Source organism: Anser anser, assembly GCF_964211835.1.
Source record: "Anser anser genome assembly, chromosome: 18".
In the NCBI taxonomy this organism is placed as follows: Eukaryota; Metazoa; Chordata; class Aves; order Anseriformes; family Anatidae; genus Anser; species Anser anser.
The window spans coordinates 3,112,192-3,126,774 of NC_139739.1; the positions used below are offsets into that span (position 1 = coordinate 3,112,192).

The 14,583-nt window shown below is 44.0% G+C and overlaps 2 protein-coding genes across 25 annotated transcripts in view; one reads left to right on the forward strand and one right to left on the reverse strand.

The window, feature by feature from the left end:
* KDM2B (lysine demethylase 2B) overlaps nucleotides 1-1,513 on the forward strand; it is a 110,314-nt gene extending 108,801 nt beyond the window's left edge. For all 24 annotated transcript variants that reach the window (XM_083804289.1, XM_083804286.1, XM_083804269.1 and 21 more), the window contains one exon: nucleotides 246-1,513. In XM_083804289.1, coding sequence (XP_083660415.1) covers nucleotides 246-427 — 182 coding nt within the window. In that variant the 3' untranslated portion in view covers nucleotides 428-1,513. The remainder of the gene's footprint in view (nucleotides 1-245) is intronic.
* Nucleotides 1,514-2,031: 518 nt separating this feature from the next.
* Nucleotides 2,032-11,747, reverse strand: RNF34 (ring finger protein 34). The gene is made up of 6 exons (XM_083804301.1): nucleotides 11,595-11,747; nucleotides 7,896-8,114; nucleotides 6,073-6,462; nucleotides 5,702-5,758; nucleotides 5,237-5,438; nucleotides 2,032-3,851 (listed from the first exon to the last, which is right to left on the reverse strand). The coding sequence occupies exons 1-6, from the start codon at nucleotides 11,598-11,600 to the stop codon at nucleotides 3,664-3,666; spliced, it is 1,062 nt and encodes a 353-aa protein (XP_083660427.1). The 5' UTR covers nucleotides 11,601-11,747; the 3' UTR covers nucleotides 2,032-3,663.
* Nucleotides 11,748-14,583: the final 2,836 nt, after the last annotated feature.

The window sequence follows — 14,583 nt, forward strand, 5'->3', positions numbered from 1 at the left end:
CATCCTCCACATGGGATTTACAAACGCTGCCGCTCTGTGCAGCTGGCGTGCTCTGCTTCATCTCATCAGTTACACAACAGAGTCACGGGGATCAGGGAACGGCAGCCAGGCCGGTTGGGGTGATTTTGGTGTCAGCACAGCACAGGAACAGAAGGGGCCTTGTCACGGTCGGGTTAAATCGTCCTTGTGCTGAAGAACAAACCAAGACACGCTGTTACATTTATTTCTCTCCCCTTTTTTGGCAGACTGCAATAAGGTTACTGACCAGTGCCTGTCTTACTTCAAACGTTGTGGAAACATCTGCCAGATCGACTTGAGGTACTGCAAGCAAGTGACAAAAGAAGGCTGTGAGCAGTTCATAGCAGAGATGTCAGTAAGTGTTCAGTTTGGGCAAGTGGAAGAAAAACTTCTGCAAAAACTGAGTTAGTTAAAGGACATGTGTAAATACTGGGGTGGGGGGGCTGGGGGGGGGACTAAGAACATGTAGGGATTTTATTTTCAATTGGGAACTTGGAATATTGGAAGATGCCGCAATTGGATTTTACAACTCTTGTCGAGGAGAGAACAACGTTAAACTACCCATGTTAAGAATTTCAACTTGTGCCACTAATTCAGTCTACCTGGGATGTCCTGCACTGGCTCTTATGCAAATTCATAAGGCGACTGTTATTGATGATAATTGTTCACACCCGGAAGAAGACTGATCTCCAAGAAATACTGTTATTTAAAGTACCACAGCATGTGCTTGGTAGTGTAAATTTGATTTCTGCTTTTCATTTCTTAAAACAACAAAAAAAAAAGTTGGTGTCATTAAAGTGGACCACGCACTGCATTTCTGCCTTCTTAACACATTTTGTTTTGTTACATCTTACATTATGCAGAACTATTTTTGTACAAAAATTGTTTAAAAATTATTTATGCAATGTTTGAATGCATTACCAGTGTTTCGGTTTTGATTGCCAATTTTTATCTTTACTTATGGTAGGAGAGAACTTAACCTATACTTCGTAGACAGTATCTATCTACAAACGTGCCCAGGTCAGGAAAAGTAGGTTAATACTTTCAACTTAAAGCATGTTTTAATGGAAGTTTATATCCTGCTTTGTATACTTCAGAAGTGACATAAGCATGTTGTGGAAATAAGGTGTAAATTATAGTTGAAGTAAAACACTTTGCCAAGTTTTATCTGTATAGAAATCACCTTTTTCTCAAAATTTTAAAAATTCCAATTTCAGCTTTTGCACATAGGAGGGTTTCACTCTGTAGCATGAGCTCTTGTACTCAATATAAAATTAATTTATACAGTGAGTCCAGCAGTAGAATAAATGGTCAAACGTAGTCTCTCTTTCTTTGAAGTGTGAGTTGAGTTCTCATTTAAGGTTTATAACATGGTTATTTCCTGATTGTAAAATTCTGCATTCATAAGTGCCATTGTTGTAAGGTGTTGTTTTCGTAGACCTTCCTGATGCAGTTTTACCTTTGTTGAATTTGTATAAACAATTGTACAAAAACAGACACTGGCTCTGAGGGCTTTTGTTACAGTTTGGGATTGCTGGTGGGGGAAATTGCAGGGATTTCAGGGGTGGGGAGTGTTTGTAATTAGTGCAATTGAGCAAAGAGCAAGTAGAGCATTTCTTGCTGAGAAACAGGACTTGTCGACTTCTCTTTCATGTGTTGTGCAGACTGAGGGTAAGTAAGTGTAGTGAGCAAGACTTAGAGCAGAGAAAATTGCCTGGGTGTTTGGTTTGTGGTGTGCAACATAACGCAGCCAGGTCCTGGTTCTGCGTGCTGAGAAGGTAACTGGTTCCAGCCTTGGTGAAAAGTCCTGATTTCTGACATACTACAACCAGGCTTTCTCCAGTGCCTAAGGTGGCCTGTTCCAGTACATTATTACTGAGGGAAAATAGAATATATGTGCCTTCCTTGAGCTGGCGTCTGCCATGGTACGTACCTGTAAAAGACCGTTAAACCTCGAGCTGACTCTCCAACACCTCCTGCAGCTGGTTAAGAAAAGAGCCAGAGGCAGAGAAAGCCCATCACAAATCTTTATTGAGCTTGTGTGGCTAATGATTAGCATGGAAGTAACATACATAGTAAGTCTGTCTTCATTAGCTTACCCCTTGAACAGAGACTCCAGGAATTAAGTATCATTAAAAAGTTACTTCTAAAAAATAAAGCCATTGAGAGGTTTGCTCCCTTCTGAAAAATAACCAGCAGTGTCTTTAAGCTGCATATTTTATCTTAAGGAGGAGCTACTTTCTCTTTTTCAAGCCAGCCACGTAAAAGACGAGAGCAAGAATGACAGGCAAGGTAGTAGAGGTAAGAATTATCAGATACTATATCCATGGCAAAACATCTTCGTACCATTACTTTGCTAGCATGGGGGAAATTTAAAGACGGAACTGTGGCTTTAGGTTCCTTCCTCAGCTTTTTGGACCATGAACTTACTCTGTTAAGTGCCAGCATGGCCATGCTTAGGTATCCTGTCCCCACAATTCAAGTGATTTTTTGCAGCTATTTTCCCTAAGAAGGCTGTCACAGCTATCCCACAGGCACCACTAAAATGTTTGCTCCAAGAACACACTTACCCCACCGTGATGGCATGGGGCCCTGCCAGAACACGGGCCAAGGGCTGACAGCAACACAGGTCGGTCAGCAGCTGATCGGGAGCGTGGTTAATGGTGCCTCAGCCTTGGGTAAAGTCCATGAGTGTGAGGTTTTAAACAAACACCAGGCTTCCTTCCCCCGATCCTTAATAAAACCCTTCCCGTTTAAGGTTAGCAACACCATACATTCCACATGTTAGCAGCAAGTAGTTTCATGACCCTGATTAGTATTCACAGTAATATCAGCTTGTCGGCACATAAAATACAATCGTCACGTGTAAGTTAATAGTTACAATAGGCATGAATGGATTAAGAACCACGAGAATATGGTTTACTCTACCCCCTTTTTAAAAAAATAATACTTTATTCCTAAACTAAAAAAAAAAAAGAAAACTTGGTATTTGGACACCACATGATAGAGCCCTACATAGTGACAGCTTTTCGCACACTTACTTAAAAAGAAGGGCCAAGACAATACGCTGGTAATGTCAGACATTCTGAGCGAAGCAATCACCAGAAAATAGATTGCTTAAGGACTTCTGTGCAGGTACAATTACTGGCAGTGCTTTCTACAATCTTTATACTGTTACCACTGTTGCAGGAACAGTGCCGGAACAGTTACATTCTATATTTAATTACATAAGAGCTGAATATTCAACTGATAAAGTTGTTGCTTTTAACAGGCTAGGCAACCTAACACTAATTTGGTCAAGCAAAGGTGTTTTCTGCGACCACTTGCTGAGTACTGAATGCGATAACTAGGAGTGGTATTCTTCAGAAGAGAGCAAGAACTGCTGTAAACAGTTTGACTCGGACAGTTTGTGGGTTTAGAAGGTAAGTCAGGCAGCTCTATTACTGTACACACAGGCATTGGCTGGTCCTGCCCGACCATGATTCAGTATGCTGTAGAAAAGTGGTTCATAAACTTCTGTATCCTGATGTTCAGACTGCTGTGGTTATTTTGAGAACTAAAAAGCTGACATACGCCCCAAGGGTCAGCATTCCTGCCCCCAGAAATCCAGGTGGGATTACCATACCATCCACGTTTGGTCTTCATTTACGATTTGAACACATGCACAGCCCGCACAACGTACTGTCGGCAGATGGGGCACTCGCTCATTCTCTTGCCGCACTTTGTGCACGTGACCATGTGGCCACACTCCAGCAGGACGCAGTCGATCACTGCATCCATGCAGATCCGGCACAAGTTGTCATCGTTATCATTCAGCTGCATCTTCTCACCCTCTGAAAAGCAACGGGGGGGGGGGGAGAGAGAGAGAGAGAGAGAGAGAGGTCACATATTCAGGCCCTGAAAATCCTTTTAATTCTAGCCCAGGCAATGGCTAAAACATCATTAGTTTAGCATCAAGTCATGCTGCTCCATGCTTACAACTGTTCTAATCAACAACTAAGAATTTGTATTCCTTAACCTCTAAGTGAATGTCCAATTCTCAACTGAGCATCTAATGACGGTGTTTAAAATTCAGAGCATGCTGTTTTTCCATCGCTGAGCTCACCTCATTTGGCAGAATACTTTCCTCGTGATTATACACAGTAATACAGAATAAAGCAAACCAAGAAACCAGAAGCATAAGTAAGCTGTGAAGATGGCAGAACTGAACAAAGCCTGTCAAGTTTCCCTGCAAACAGACATCTCATCTCAGTAACCGTGTTCTGTCAGACCATACCGAAAAAAGCTGAAGTTTAACACTTGATTTCAGACAGGTTTTCAATTCTAATTTAATCACCAGACTGAGGGTCTCACTTGAGCCATGCTTTGACATTCATTAGCAGTACCACCAAAGAAAGTGAGCAGCCATCACCTCCAGAATCATCATCCTCCACCCTGATGAGCTGATTATTTCACACCTGACTACCGCAGCCACCGCAGCATAGGAGCTGGCAGCACCTGGCTGTGAAGCAGCCCCAGGCTAGCAAGCTGTCCACTCACCGCTGTCCCCTCTTCCTTACAACCTGACTGGTGGATGCAGGAACAAAGAGCCAGGCAGGAATTTTTCAAGCCAGTGGTGGCTCAAAAAGTTGCTTCTCAGAGCATGCTTTGTTAACAGAAATCAGACTGTAGATATACCACAATCATGCAAGTGAAAGACTCCAATTGTTGAGCGGAACAGAGGTTAGAATACCAGTCATTGAGCTGCAGCCGCGGGAGCACCTTATCATGAAAGCATGGATTGAGACCAAACCACTTGAACTTGGACTTTTGCCACTGTAGCTTTTAATGCTGTACCACAGCAAAAGACCTGAATTGCTTTGGTCTGTTGACAGCTACAGAGAAGCTCTCTTGTTAATGCCTTGTGAAACCTAATAAAGGACGCGGAGGTGCCAAGTTTCACGTTCTCTGAGAAACTAGTTCTCCGTTGTGCAATTTTACCTTCCCTGTGAAAGCTGAGCTCTCTTATTTTCCAGAGCTGTCTTAAAAAAAAAAAAAGCACGAATCCTGGAAAGCTTTACACACTAGTACCGCATTCGGCTCTCCTAGATGCAGCTCAAACTGTGAAAACACATTGCCAGTTGTTCCAGAAAGGCAGACCAGGTTAGATACCAAGTCTGTTGGCAGACCCAGCTACTAGAACCCAGGAAAGAAAGGAGAGAGTTAAATATCAACCTACGTGTCTTGTGGTTTTCCTCACTCTCTCTGTATAGCCTGCTCACTTTTTCCACAAGTTCCCATTTCTCACAGCATCCTGAGTAGTTGACAAAGTTACACGCGAGTATTTCCTTCAACTGCCGAACAGTTAAGCCTTCAATGTCTTCCAGACTTGAAATATCAGACAACGATGCCCTTACTCGTTTTCTGGACAACCCAGGAGTCTGAAACACAGCAACCGCATGTTTTTAAATGTCCTGGTAAGTTCAAAGCACCAGATTTTTCCATCTTACCACCACAAACTACATTAAGCTGCAGCACCTCGGCTGAAGTTGTATATTTTTTAGAGCAAGTATTTACAGATATGCGTTACTAGACAGAGCTAATGCTGGAAGAACTAGAACATGATACTAAACAGTGACAGAGATCTAAACACTTCATGGTATCACAGGCCAAAAATGTATTCTTTGCATAGTTCTTGTCTTACCTGCTCCTCAGCACTTTCTTCTTCTTCGTTATTTATAGAAGATGTTTCAGTTTGTCCCTGTGTACAGAATGAAATTAATCAGGATTTAAAAAAAACACACACGATCCCTTCTAAAATATCTTCCTTTCTGCCAAACTAATCACAGATGACAATGACATTTTGAAGTTCAATTGCTACTAATCATTACCAATTTAAGTCAACCCTATCATCTAAGCCAAAAATCTGATCTAATAATCTTCCATTTTCAGGCCAGAAACACAAGAGGCATTTTTCCAGCCACCCCCAACTGTACCAGTTGGTCTTTTGTTTTCTTTTAACATGATGCGTATCCACTAAAAAAACACACACAAAACGCATTCTAGTTATTGTACCCTTAAAGGTGTTCCATTTCCTGTGCTTCCCCTTCTGTTTGCAAGTTCTCCTTGAGACGACACCGATACAGACATAGAAAATGGATGAGTAAAAAACCCAGAAGTCTGTGACCGTGACGAGCGCAAGCTAGCAGCGTCCGTATCCTCCTCAGGACCTAACCCATGATGGCACAGCACAAGATCCACCAAGTCTTCTTTCTCTCTGCACGTATCTGTGGGTATGTTTCTGAGAATAAGGTACTGACGCAGATCCTTTACTTTGAGTCGCATCAACTGAGGTCGCTGAAACGCTGTTTCTTGCAGCAAGTGACAAGTGGAACACCTTCTGAGATTCTCTTGCGAGACTGAACAAACCGAGCAAAAATCCTTCTTGCAGTCACAACACACGTGCTAAGTAGAAAGAGGAAGAAAAAAACATTCAGCTGTTTCATAGAAGACAAGTCTTTAACCCCACTTTTTCCTTTTCCAGACTACATAATCTACTATTTGTCTTTCCACCAATTTTGACATATATCATTTTTAGGATTTTTAGGATCTAAGTCTAGCAATTGCCCTGTCAAATAGTTCTGCAGGTGTTCTGAGTTGGTCTGCTGCTTTTGTAGCACTACCGCACACTGACTTGAGATTTTAGTAACTTAAAACATTATGAATAAATAACCAAGTAAAGTATTCACATTTTAGTTTACAAAATAAATGAAGTTGATCACTAATCAATTTTAAGGTATGTTAAAATAATTTTTAATATACCACCACTACTATTTTCACATGTCTAAAAGCCAGTATAATCCCCAGACTTTAAAGAGCGTTCTTCTTCCTCGCTCGATTCAATGAACTGTATGTAGGTCTTACATGTGATAAATCAGACTGGAGGTAAATAGTCTGCAAGCACTCAGATGTCATTTCTGCAGAGAACTGTGCTCAAAAGGCTGGCCGCAACATACAAAAGCTCCAATTGGCAGAACTTCCAGCGGCAATTTTACGTGGTTCACTGTGGGTGCACTGTGAACAAACACAAACTCTTCCCAAGTTCTTCAGGACTTCTGGAAATTAACATTAGCTCTGGAAAATGACCCTACGCTACCTTTACTTCCACAGCGCGCTTGCATGCAAACGATGGGGCACATGGAGAAACAGGACACAGAGGAAAGGGGAAACTGAACAAAAACTGAGGAAAGAGGCTTCAGGTTTCTCCAAATGAGCTGCAGAGAATTAGGTCACTAAGTGGACCAGATAACACTGCTGGACGGCCATCATACGTAGAAGTAATACCAACAATCTCAGCTTTATTTATCTGGAAACTTCACTAACCCACCAACTTGGCTCCAAAAGAAGCAAGAGGCTGTTGGAGTGCAATAGCATTTAGTAGAACTAAGCCTGTTTAGGAAACAAGTAGAATCATGCCAGTATTTCACTGGAAAAAGCTGTGATGCTAAACTGAGTTAGCATCTTCCTTAGCTTTTCCATCCTCCAGTTTGTTCATTTCAGCTCCCCACCTTTATGTTTGGTGTTACCTTCAAAACCAGATTTGCCTTACTATTCAGGATTCTGAAATTAAAGCACATATCTTACAAATTAGAATCAAGTAATTTTCAGGTCAGTCCAGATCCAACGTGTACCCGATTAATGACCATCAGACCTCTTAGCTTCTAATCCTGTCTGACATTAATTTCCTGCAGCCTCGGAACAAGGCACTTTCACCCTCCCTGGCTATCTGCCTTGGGCTTCCTCACCTAAGGAAAAAAAATCCAATATATTCATATCCCAATATGCCTACAGATCAGTTCATATTAGTAAAAATATTGTGTAAAAGGAAATATACTCACTTTTTTCCTAAAAACTGAAAAGGAAAGTCCACAGGCTTTGCAAACTATGTTAGCACCTGCTGCAGCTGGAGACGGGTACGCCGAGAAGTCTGTATTTGGTGCGAACCTGAAGGGGCCAGCGCCTCCCGCAAAGCCAGACTGTTGGCCACGGACAGCTCCAGTACCCATGACTTCATTCAGCAGTCCACAGCAGGAAGCCCACATGGAAGTAGCTCCCGCCTGCAAACATCCAGAGAAAAAAAAAGTTAATATCTTAAAGCCCACGTCACATATGAGTTGCTACTGAAGAGCCACTCCATCTGTCATCATCCCAAAAGCATGTTGTGCGAATTCCCAGAGCACGAGGAATTCAGTGCACAAACATCTGCACAGCCCAGTAATCTCTACTTCCCAGCTGCAAACCAAAGTAGGTAAGATTTGCTTCTGAGACGCGCTGGCTTTCACAACTCCTTTTCTAGCAGAGTTCTGCACAAAAAGGGTAAGGAATTTGAGGAGGTAATGCAAGAGCAGAGCAAAGAAGGAAGAGGCTAACAGCTAGTCTTAGGTGAGGGCCATGACCTGAAAGGACGAGACAACAATACAACAGTTTATCATAATTACAGCAGAGCTGTCCTCCGTGGGATTTTCTCCAGAACTAATTCAGTTCTTATATGACTCACAGCGAAACTCTAAGAAAACATTTCTGCTTCTTCAAACGAACAAACCAAGCTTTATGCAAAGCTAGTTATGCTCTAATTTCTCCGAGAGGGAAATGTCTTCCAGCACTCCCTGGACCTGCTGTGCTGTTGTCTTACAGAAAGTTTAAGAAAATTAAAGTAACTTTGAATCACCTTATTCCACAATGCCTTCAGTTCAGTTTTGAATCGCACTATATTATCTTGAACTCTAGAAAAATATTCTAAGTAGATCTATGAAGCTTGTTGCTACTTTTTTCTCCCTGGAAGCCTCTAGCACTAGATTCTCTACCAAAGTGCTCATTCTGCTTTAAGTCAGAATTTGGAACCCATGTTGCTCAGGTCACACATTTAATTACCGTCGCGTGGCTCACTGAAACCCCCTCAGCAACAACAACAAGCAAACAGAAGCGCGTTGGGCTCTTTTTGGAAGGAAGCTGAGTGGTACAACTTTCCAAATGTAATTTTCAACTATTCTGGTAAAAGCTGTTCTGGTTTTTATTCCAGGACAGCAACTCCCTTCTCCTCCTTCCCCAAGCATAAAGACAAAGTTAGTGGTTTTGAGCTTTGTAGTTCTTGCTGAAAAAGCTAAACCAACCAGAACGTGCACGTCAGCTCAGTAATGGCAGTGCTCTAGTTCCTGTAGTAACTACACTGATTTCGACACTCAAGTGCTTCGTTCCCCTGGCTGAACACAGTCCCGTTACATTTGTGGGAAGTTAACGCAACAACTGGCGATACACCAGGACGCCTTTCTCCAGACGACTAAGCATTAAAGGTAAGAAAGGAGTCGTCACTCTGGTTTAGTGGGAAACTACGAGAAACAAGGCCCTAGGACTAAACAAGTTGTACTACACCACCGTCGCGTAACTGCCTTACGTATGGAACATCAAAAGCATCTCTCCAACATACACAAACCACATGCTTCGCTTTTACTTCTGTAAGCTGACATTACAAGCGCTGCAATACGAGCAGAACACCCCACGTGGTCGATCATTTCGCTTCTAGGCTGTACAACACGTAACACTGTGAGCAGCAATAACATCAAATGCAGACGCAACGGATTGGATTCACCGGTCCAAGGTTACAGGTATTTCGAGAGCAAAGGCCACCCTGGGTGTGACAAAAACCCCTCCCAACCAGGAAACAATCTTCCTAAGCCGGCTGTGAGCGGAGCTCAAGGAGGGTGAACTCCCACGGCCCCTGACCCCGAGCCAGACGCAGGTATCGGCAGCACGCGGCGCGCAGAGTTCACCCCATCTGACGTGCGCTCAGACCTTCGTGATAATCATTAAGCAATCAGGCTAAGACTTGCCTTCTACTTCTCAATGACAAAGAATGGAAAGGTCGATATGCACTTCTATACAAAACAAATCATGCATCATTATCCCAGCTTATTAGGCGAGAGTTAACTAACTCTTCAGAACTGCGTTCTTTAAACTAGGGACTTAAAACTTGGAGCTCTCTCTGACTAAAAGCTGGTCTTTTGAAAAGTGTTTTTCCTCACCTCAAAGGAAAGTTGTCAGTTACAGAAACATGACTAATTCTTCATATATTCTTAAAAACTGATGAGTTAGCTTTATAGTTTAAAAAAATATATTATAAATAGCTACAGGCAAATAAGCACAAAGATAAAAACCAGTGACCCAGAAGTGTCTGTCAGAATTCAACTTGCTCCCTTACAGGACTACCGCCTCTTCAGAGGGCCCTGGCAGCAGAACACACAATGAGGCGGTAACACACTTGCTTCTTCAACTTTATTCAGGAGCTTCTAACAACTGAGCAGACATCACCATCAACACTAAAGAAATACCTATTTAGGAAGTTAGTTAGCCACTTCTGACGCATGAAGACTGTATAAGTATCAAATGGAAAAATCTCATTACATTTTCTTTAAGTGTGTGCTCATGCAGCTGAAAGGTGAGGCAACACGGCATCATTAATTTTCTCCTTAACCTAAGTCAGCTGTGGATTCTTTCTACACACTAGCGCCATTAAGCAATAATTCAATTACAGAGTCTAGACTCTTCATAATACTCTGTAAAAGAAATGAGAGCATGCCGAAAAGCACCAATACAAGACACAAATGAGACACGCTAAAACAAAAAACTCCCTCCCTTGAGAACTAATTAAAACCTAGCCAATTTCTGCAGCAAAAGCCTTTGCAACTACACCAGCCACCACTTCCTTATTCTCTTCTCACACTGCCATCAGTTATCTTCTCTCTCCATACCATACGTGTATCCTATATGGGTTAAAAAAATGTGTTTGAACTCCTCTGGTCTATTTTTTTTTTGACTTTAAGTGCCTTTAGTAACCTGACAGGCACTGCCATCCACCAAGGAGCTGGGAGGCTGCCCGCCCGCTCCTCACACATCTGTGCCAGCAGGACGTGGTATCAGGCGGTGTCAGCGCCAGCACGCCAAGCACAGCGGGGCAGGAAGGGTTTCTGTTGAAGCTGAAAATTCATTAAATTCAAAGTATTGGATACAAATCCATGCAACTCTTAGGTCTAACACCCGAGACCAGGCCAAGCTTTATCAGGCTCCCCTCAAAACCCACTGAGCAGGGAGCCCTGTGAACAGCACCCCACAGCCCTGGCCTAAAGGCACCACGACGGCAGCCTCGGCTGCGAGGAGGTGGCTGTGGGGAGCCCCCGACACCTCGTTACCCCCTGTCACCCCGACACCCCCTGTCACCCCGTCAGCCTCCTCCAGGCCCCTCACAGCCCCGCCGGCCGCCCTGTGGAGCCTGGGCTCGGTCTCAGGCAGCATCCCCAGGCCCTCTCCGAGTCGCTGAGCCAGCGGAGGCCCCTCAGTGAGGCGGGGCCCGGCCCGGATCCCCTCAGTATCCCCCCAGGAGCCCTGAGGGCGAGCCGGGTAGCGCCTCCCCGCTCCCCTCACGCCGCCCGGCCCACCAGGGTCCCGATCCCGGCCCCAGCAAACACCAATTCGCCCCCTTCCTCCCTCCCTCCGTCCCCCCAGCGCGGGCAGAGCCGCGCCCCGGCCGGAGGCGCCGCCGTCACCTTCATGGCCGCCCCTCGCCGCCACCGCCGCCTCAGCCGGGCGCCGCCCCCGGCCCTGCGCCGCTCTCCGGCGGGCCGCCTCACGGAGGGCGGGCCTTCCCGCCGCGCCGCACGCCATTGGCCGTCCTTCCCCTGACAGCTAGCGGGAGGAGCCAATCGGAGGAGAGGAAGCGCCGCCTGCTGGGCGGGGGCGGAGGTTGGGCGGGAACGGGGCCGCCCCTCAGAGGGGCAAAGGGCGGGCGCGGCGGGGCCGTGAGGTGACGGGATTGTGAGGTGGCGGTTGGCCGAAGGTCGCTGCCTCACGGCTTGGGGTCGCCCTTTTAATGGTCATGGAAGCGAAGGAGCAGGCTGGCTTTTCGCCCCTGCCACAGTCTTTGAGAACTGAGGAATTTCCTTATTTAAAAATCCCACTTTCGACCGGCTTCCAAATGCTTCTTGCTTTCTCTATGCCGTGAGTGGGGTGTATCAAAAACTAAAAATAACTAACAGGGTATATAACAGCCAAAAGCGTGTAACCAAAAAGATTTCATTAAAAAAAAAAAAAACCTTGAGGCAAGCTTTACATAAGAACACACAGAGCCAAGAACAAAAGAGGCTGCTGCCAAAAGGAGGGATGGACAAAAGTGGCTGAAAATAGATTTTGACCACAAACGCAATTTACTCATACAAAAGGTTGCGTAGAGTCTCTAATAATTTGTGCAGGCTGGATCTATTTTTGGAGTGGGGCTCATAGAAGAACTGAGTCCAAAAAATGTATGTTACTGCCACCAGAATGTCACAGGCTTGGCAGCTCCAGCAACAAGAGTGGAGCCAGCTTCTGGATTTGCTCTGTTACCATGCTTTCGTTCAAACTCACGTTGTCTCTTCTTGGAAACGTTCATGATCCTCAAGAAGCTTTTGATAGACTATGAACTTTACATATGTTTTAATAAAAAATATGGTATTAATATTTTTTCCCAACAATAGCCTGCAATTTTAGTCAAAGCTCTTCAGAAGAGAGTAGAAAATCTCTCCTTTCTACTGTCAAACAGTGGTAGAACAAGCAGTGGCACATATCCCACGTTTCTTGTGAAAAAGATTGCTTTAGGACACCTTGAGACATGTCACTATAGTTTGTATTTTATAAACTTTTACGTCACTTAAACTTGGTTGATTCAGAGAGTCATCCCTGCAGTACCAAAGTTTACCCAGATATTTTGTTTATGATCTCACACTAATACACGAGAGCTCCTCATGCAGTTGCTGTAAGCGGCATAACAGCTCTGTCCCACAGATGAGAAAAACCGAGCAAAACCTAGAGTTTCTCTTTTAGCTCTGGTAAGGACTTGTGACAAGAAATCCTCCCCAGCACAGATGTTTTAGGGAGCAACGTGGGCCTGACTGGGCTGAGATATGGTGACTGTGCTGACAGCTGCAGTTGCCACTCCCGCCCTAACTTGGGCAGATCTTGATGAATCATATTTGTAACATGTTATTTGAGATCAGTTTATTGTGTCTAAATTGTAACCACATAAATTGTTTTTAAGCAGGGAATTTGACTGCTAAAAAACAGTTTAAGGACAGAACCCCAGCTGCTACTGTGTGGCTGACGAGTGGCATTTGTAGAGGTTCTATTAATAAGAATCTTGCCCTCGCTGAGCCTTCTGGATTGTGCCAAAGAAGCATTAAAAGATTTAAATCTATTAATGCTAGATGTCCCATTTACTTCTGTCATGAAAGAACAAGTAATGATGACTCGCTGCAGCTCTGTAATCCCCCAAGGTTTTACACATCACAAGAGAGTGAGGTAGAGAAGTGATTCTTAATAGAAATCTTCATTTGTTTTTAATGTAACAATTTGCAACATTTTACATAAAAGTTAAAATAAAAGTTAATCTCTGGAGTTTATATTGGAATTTCAGACTGGTTACCACGTATAGTAGCAATAGTCATTATAGTAGTCACTTTTTATATCAGAGACACAATACTTCAAGATTACCTTTTGAGAAGGTTTTCAGATTACTGAGACTTGGTTCAGCAGATTTAGTGCTGCACTAAAACGCAACAGTTCCCAAATCCATGTGCCAGCTATTTCATGCTTCATAAACTCGGGTACATTACGCAGGGGCTTGAGCCTTGTTCTGGTGTGATAAAGGATGGCTTTTTCAATTGTGTAACTTAATCTTTAACTTAATACGACCAAAATAATCTCTTGCTGCCTATTTAGAGAGCTGGTTATAGGGTATTGTGAGTTCATTTAAATATACTTTAAAAGCATATTCTACACTTTATACAATATACTGTACAACACGCTGAAGGATTCTCAGTGTCATTTGCATGTTGACTTTGGAGAGTCACACAGAAACGTCAGGATTTGGGCCAGAGGCATGTCACTTCCTTTTTACACCGACTTCTGCAAACGCTGACCGCAGTGTTGGGTCTCTCTTCTCCCACCGCTCTCTGGCAGGCCACTTTGCTATTTCAGTGTTTCCGCCCAAGCTGTCATGCTTTGTTTTCAGGAAATACCAGTAAATTAACTTGTATAACCTAACAGCTGTCGCTACTTCCTGCTCTTTATATTCAGATATTATAACAGATGCTCTTTATATTCAGATATTACAACTAATGAGTATTAGTTCCTTGAGATCTAGGATTATGCCAGCAGCAACTAACCACCACATCAAGTTTCTTACATGGAAATAAATCCTAGGAAATTACTCCCGGCTTGATTTGCCTCCTCCTCCTCTCACCACCTGCAGGCGTGAATCAGGAGCAAGTCAAATGAGATCCCTAGGGATAAGCAGATGTATAATAACAGCGGTTTTGGGTTCTCTCACAAGAAACGGAGCTGTTTTAATAACCGGCTGTTTTATTGGAAGCACGACACTATAGTGAGGGACCGAAAAGCGACTCCCCCCCCCCGGAACGTCTCCCCGCGGCCCCATCCCCCGGCCGGCCCCTTGGTAGCGGTGCACAGCTCCCGCTCCCGATTGGCCGCGGCCCCTCCCAC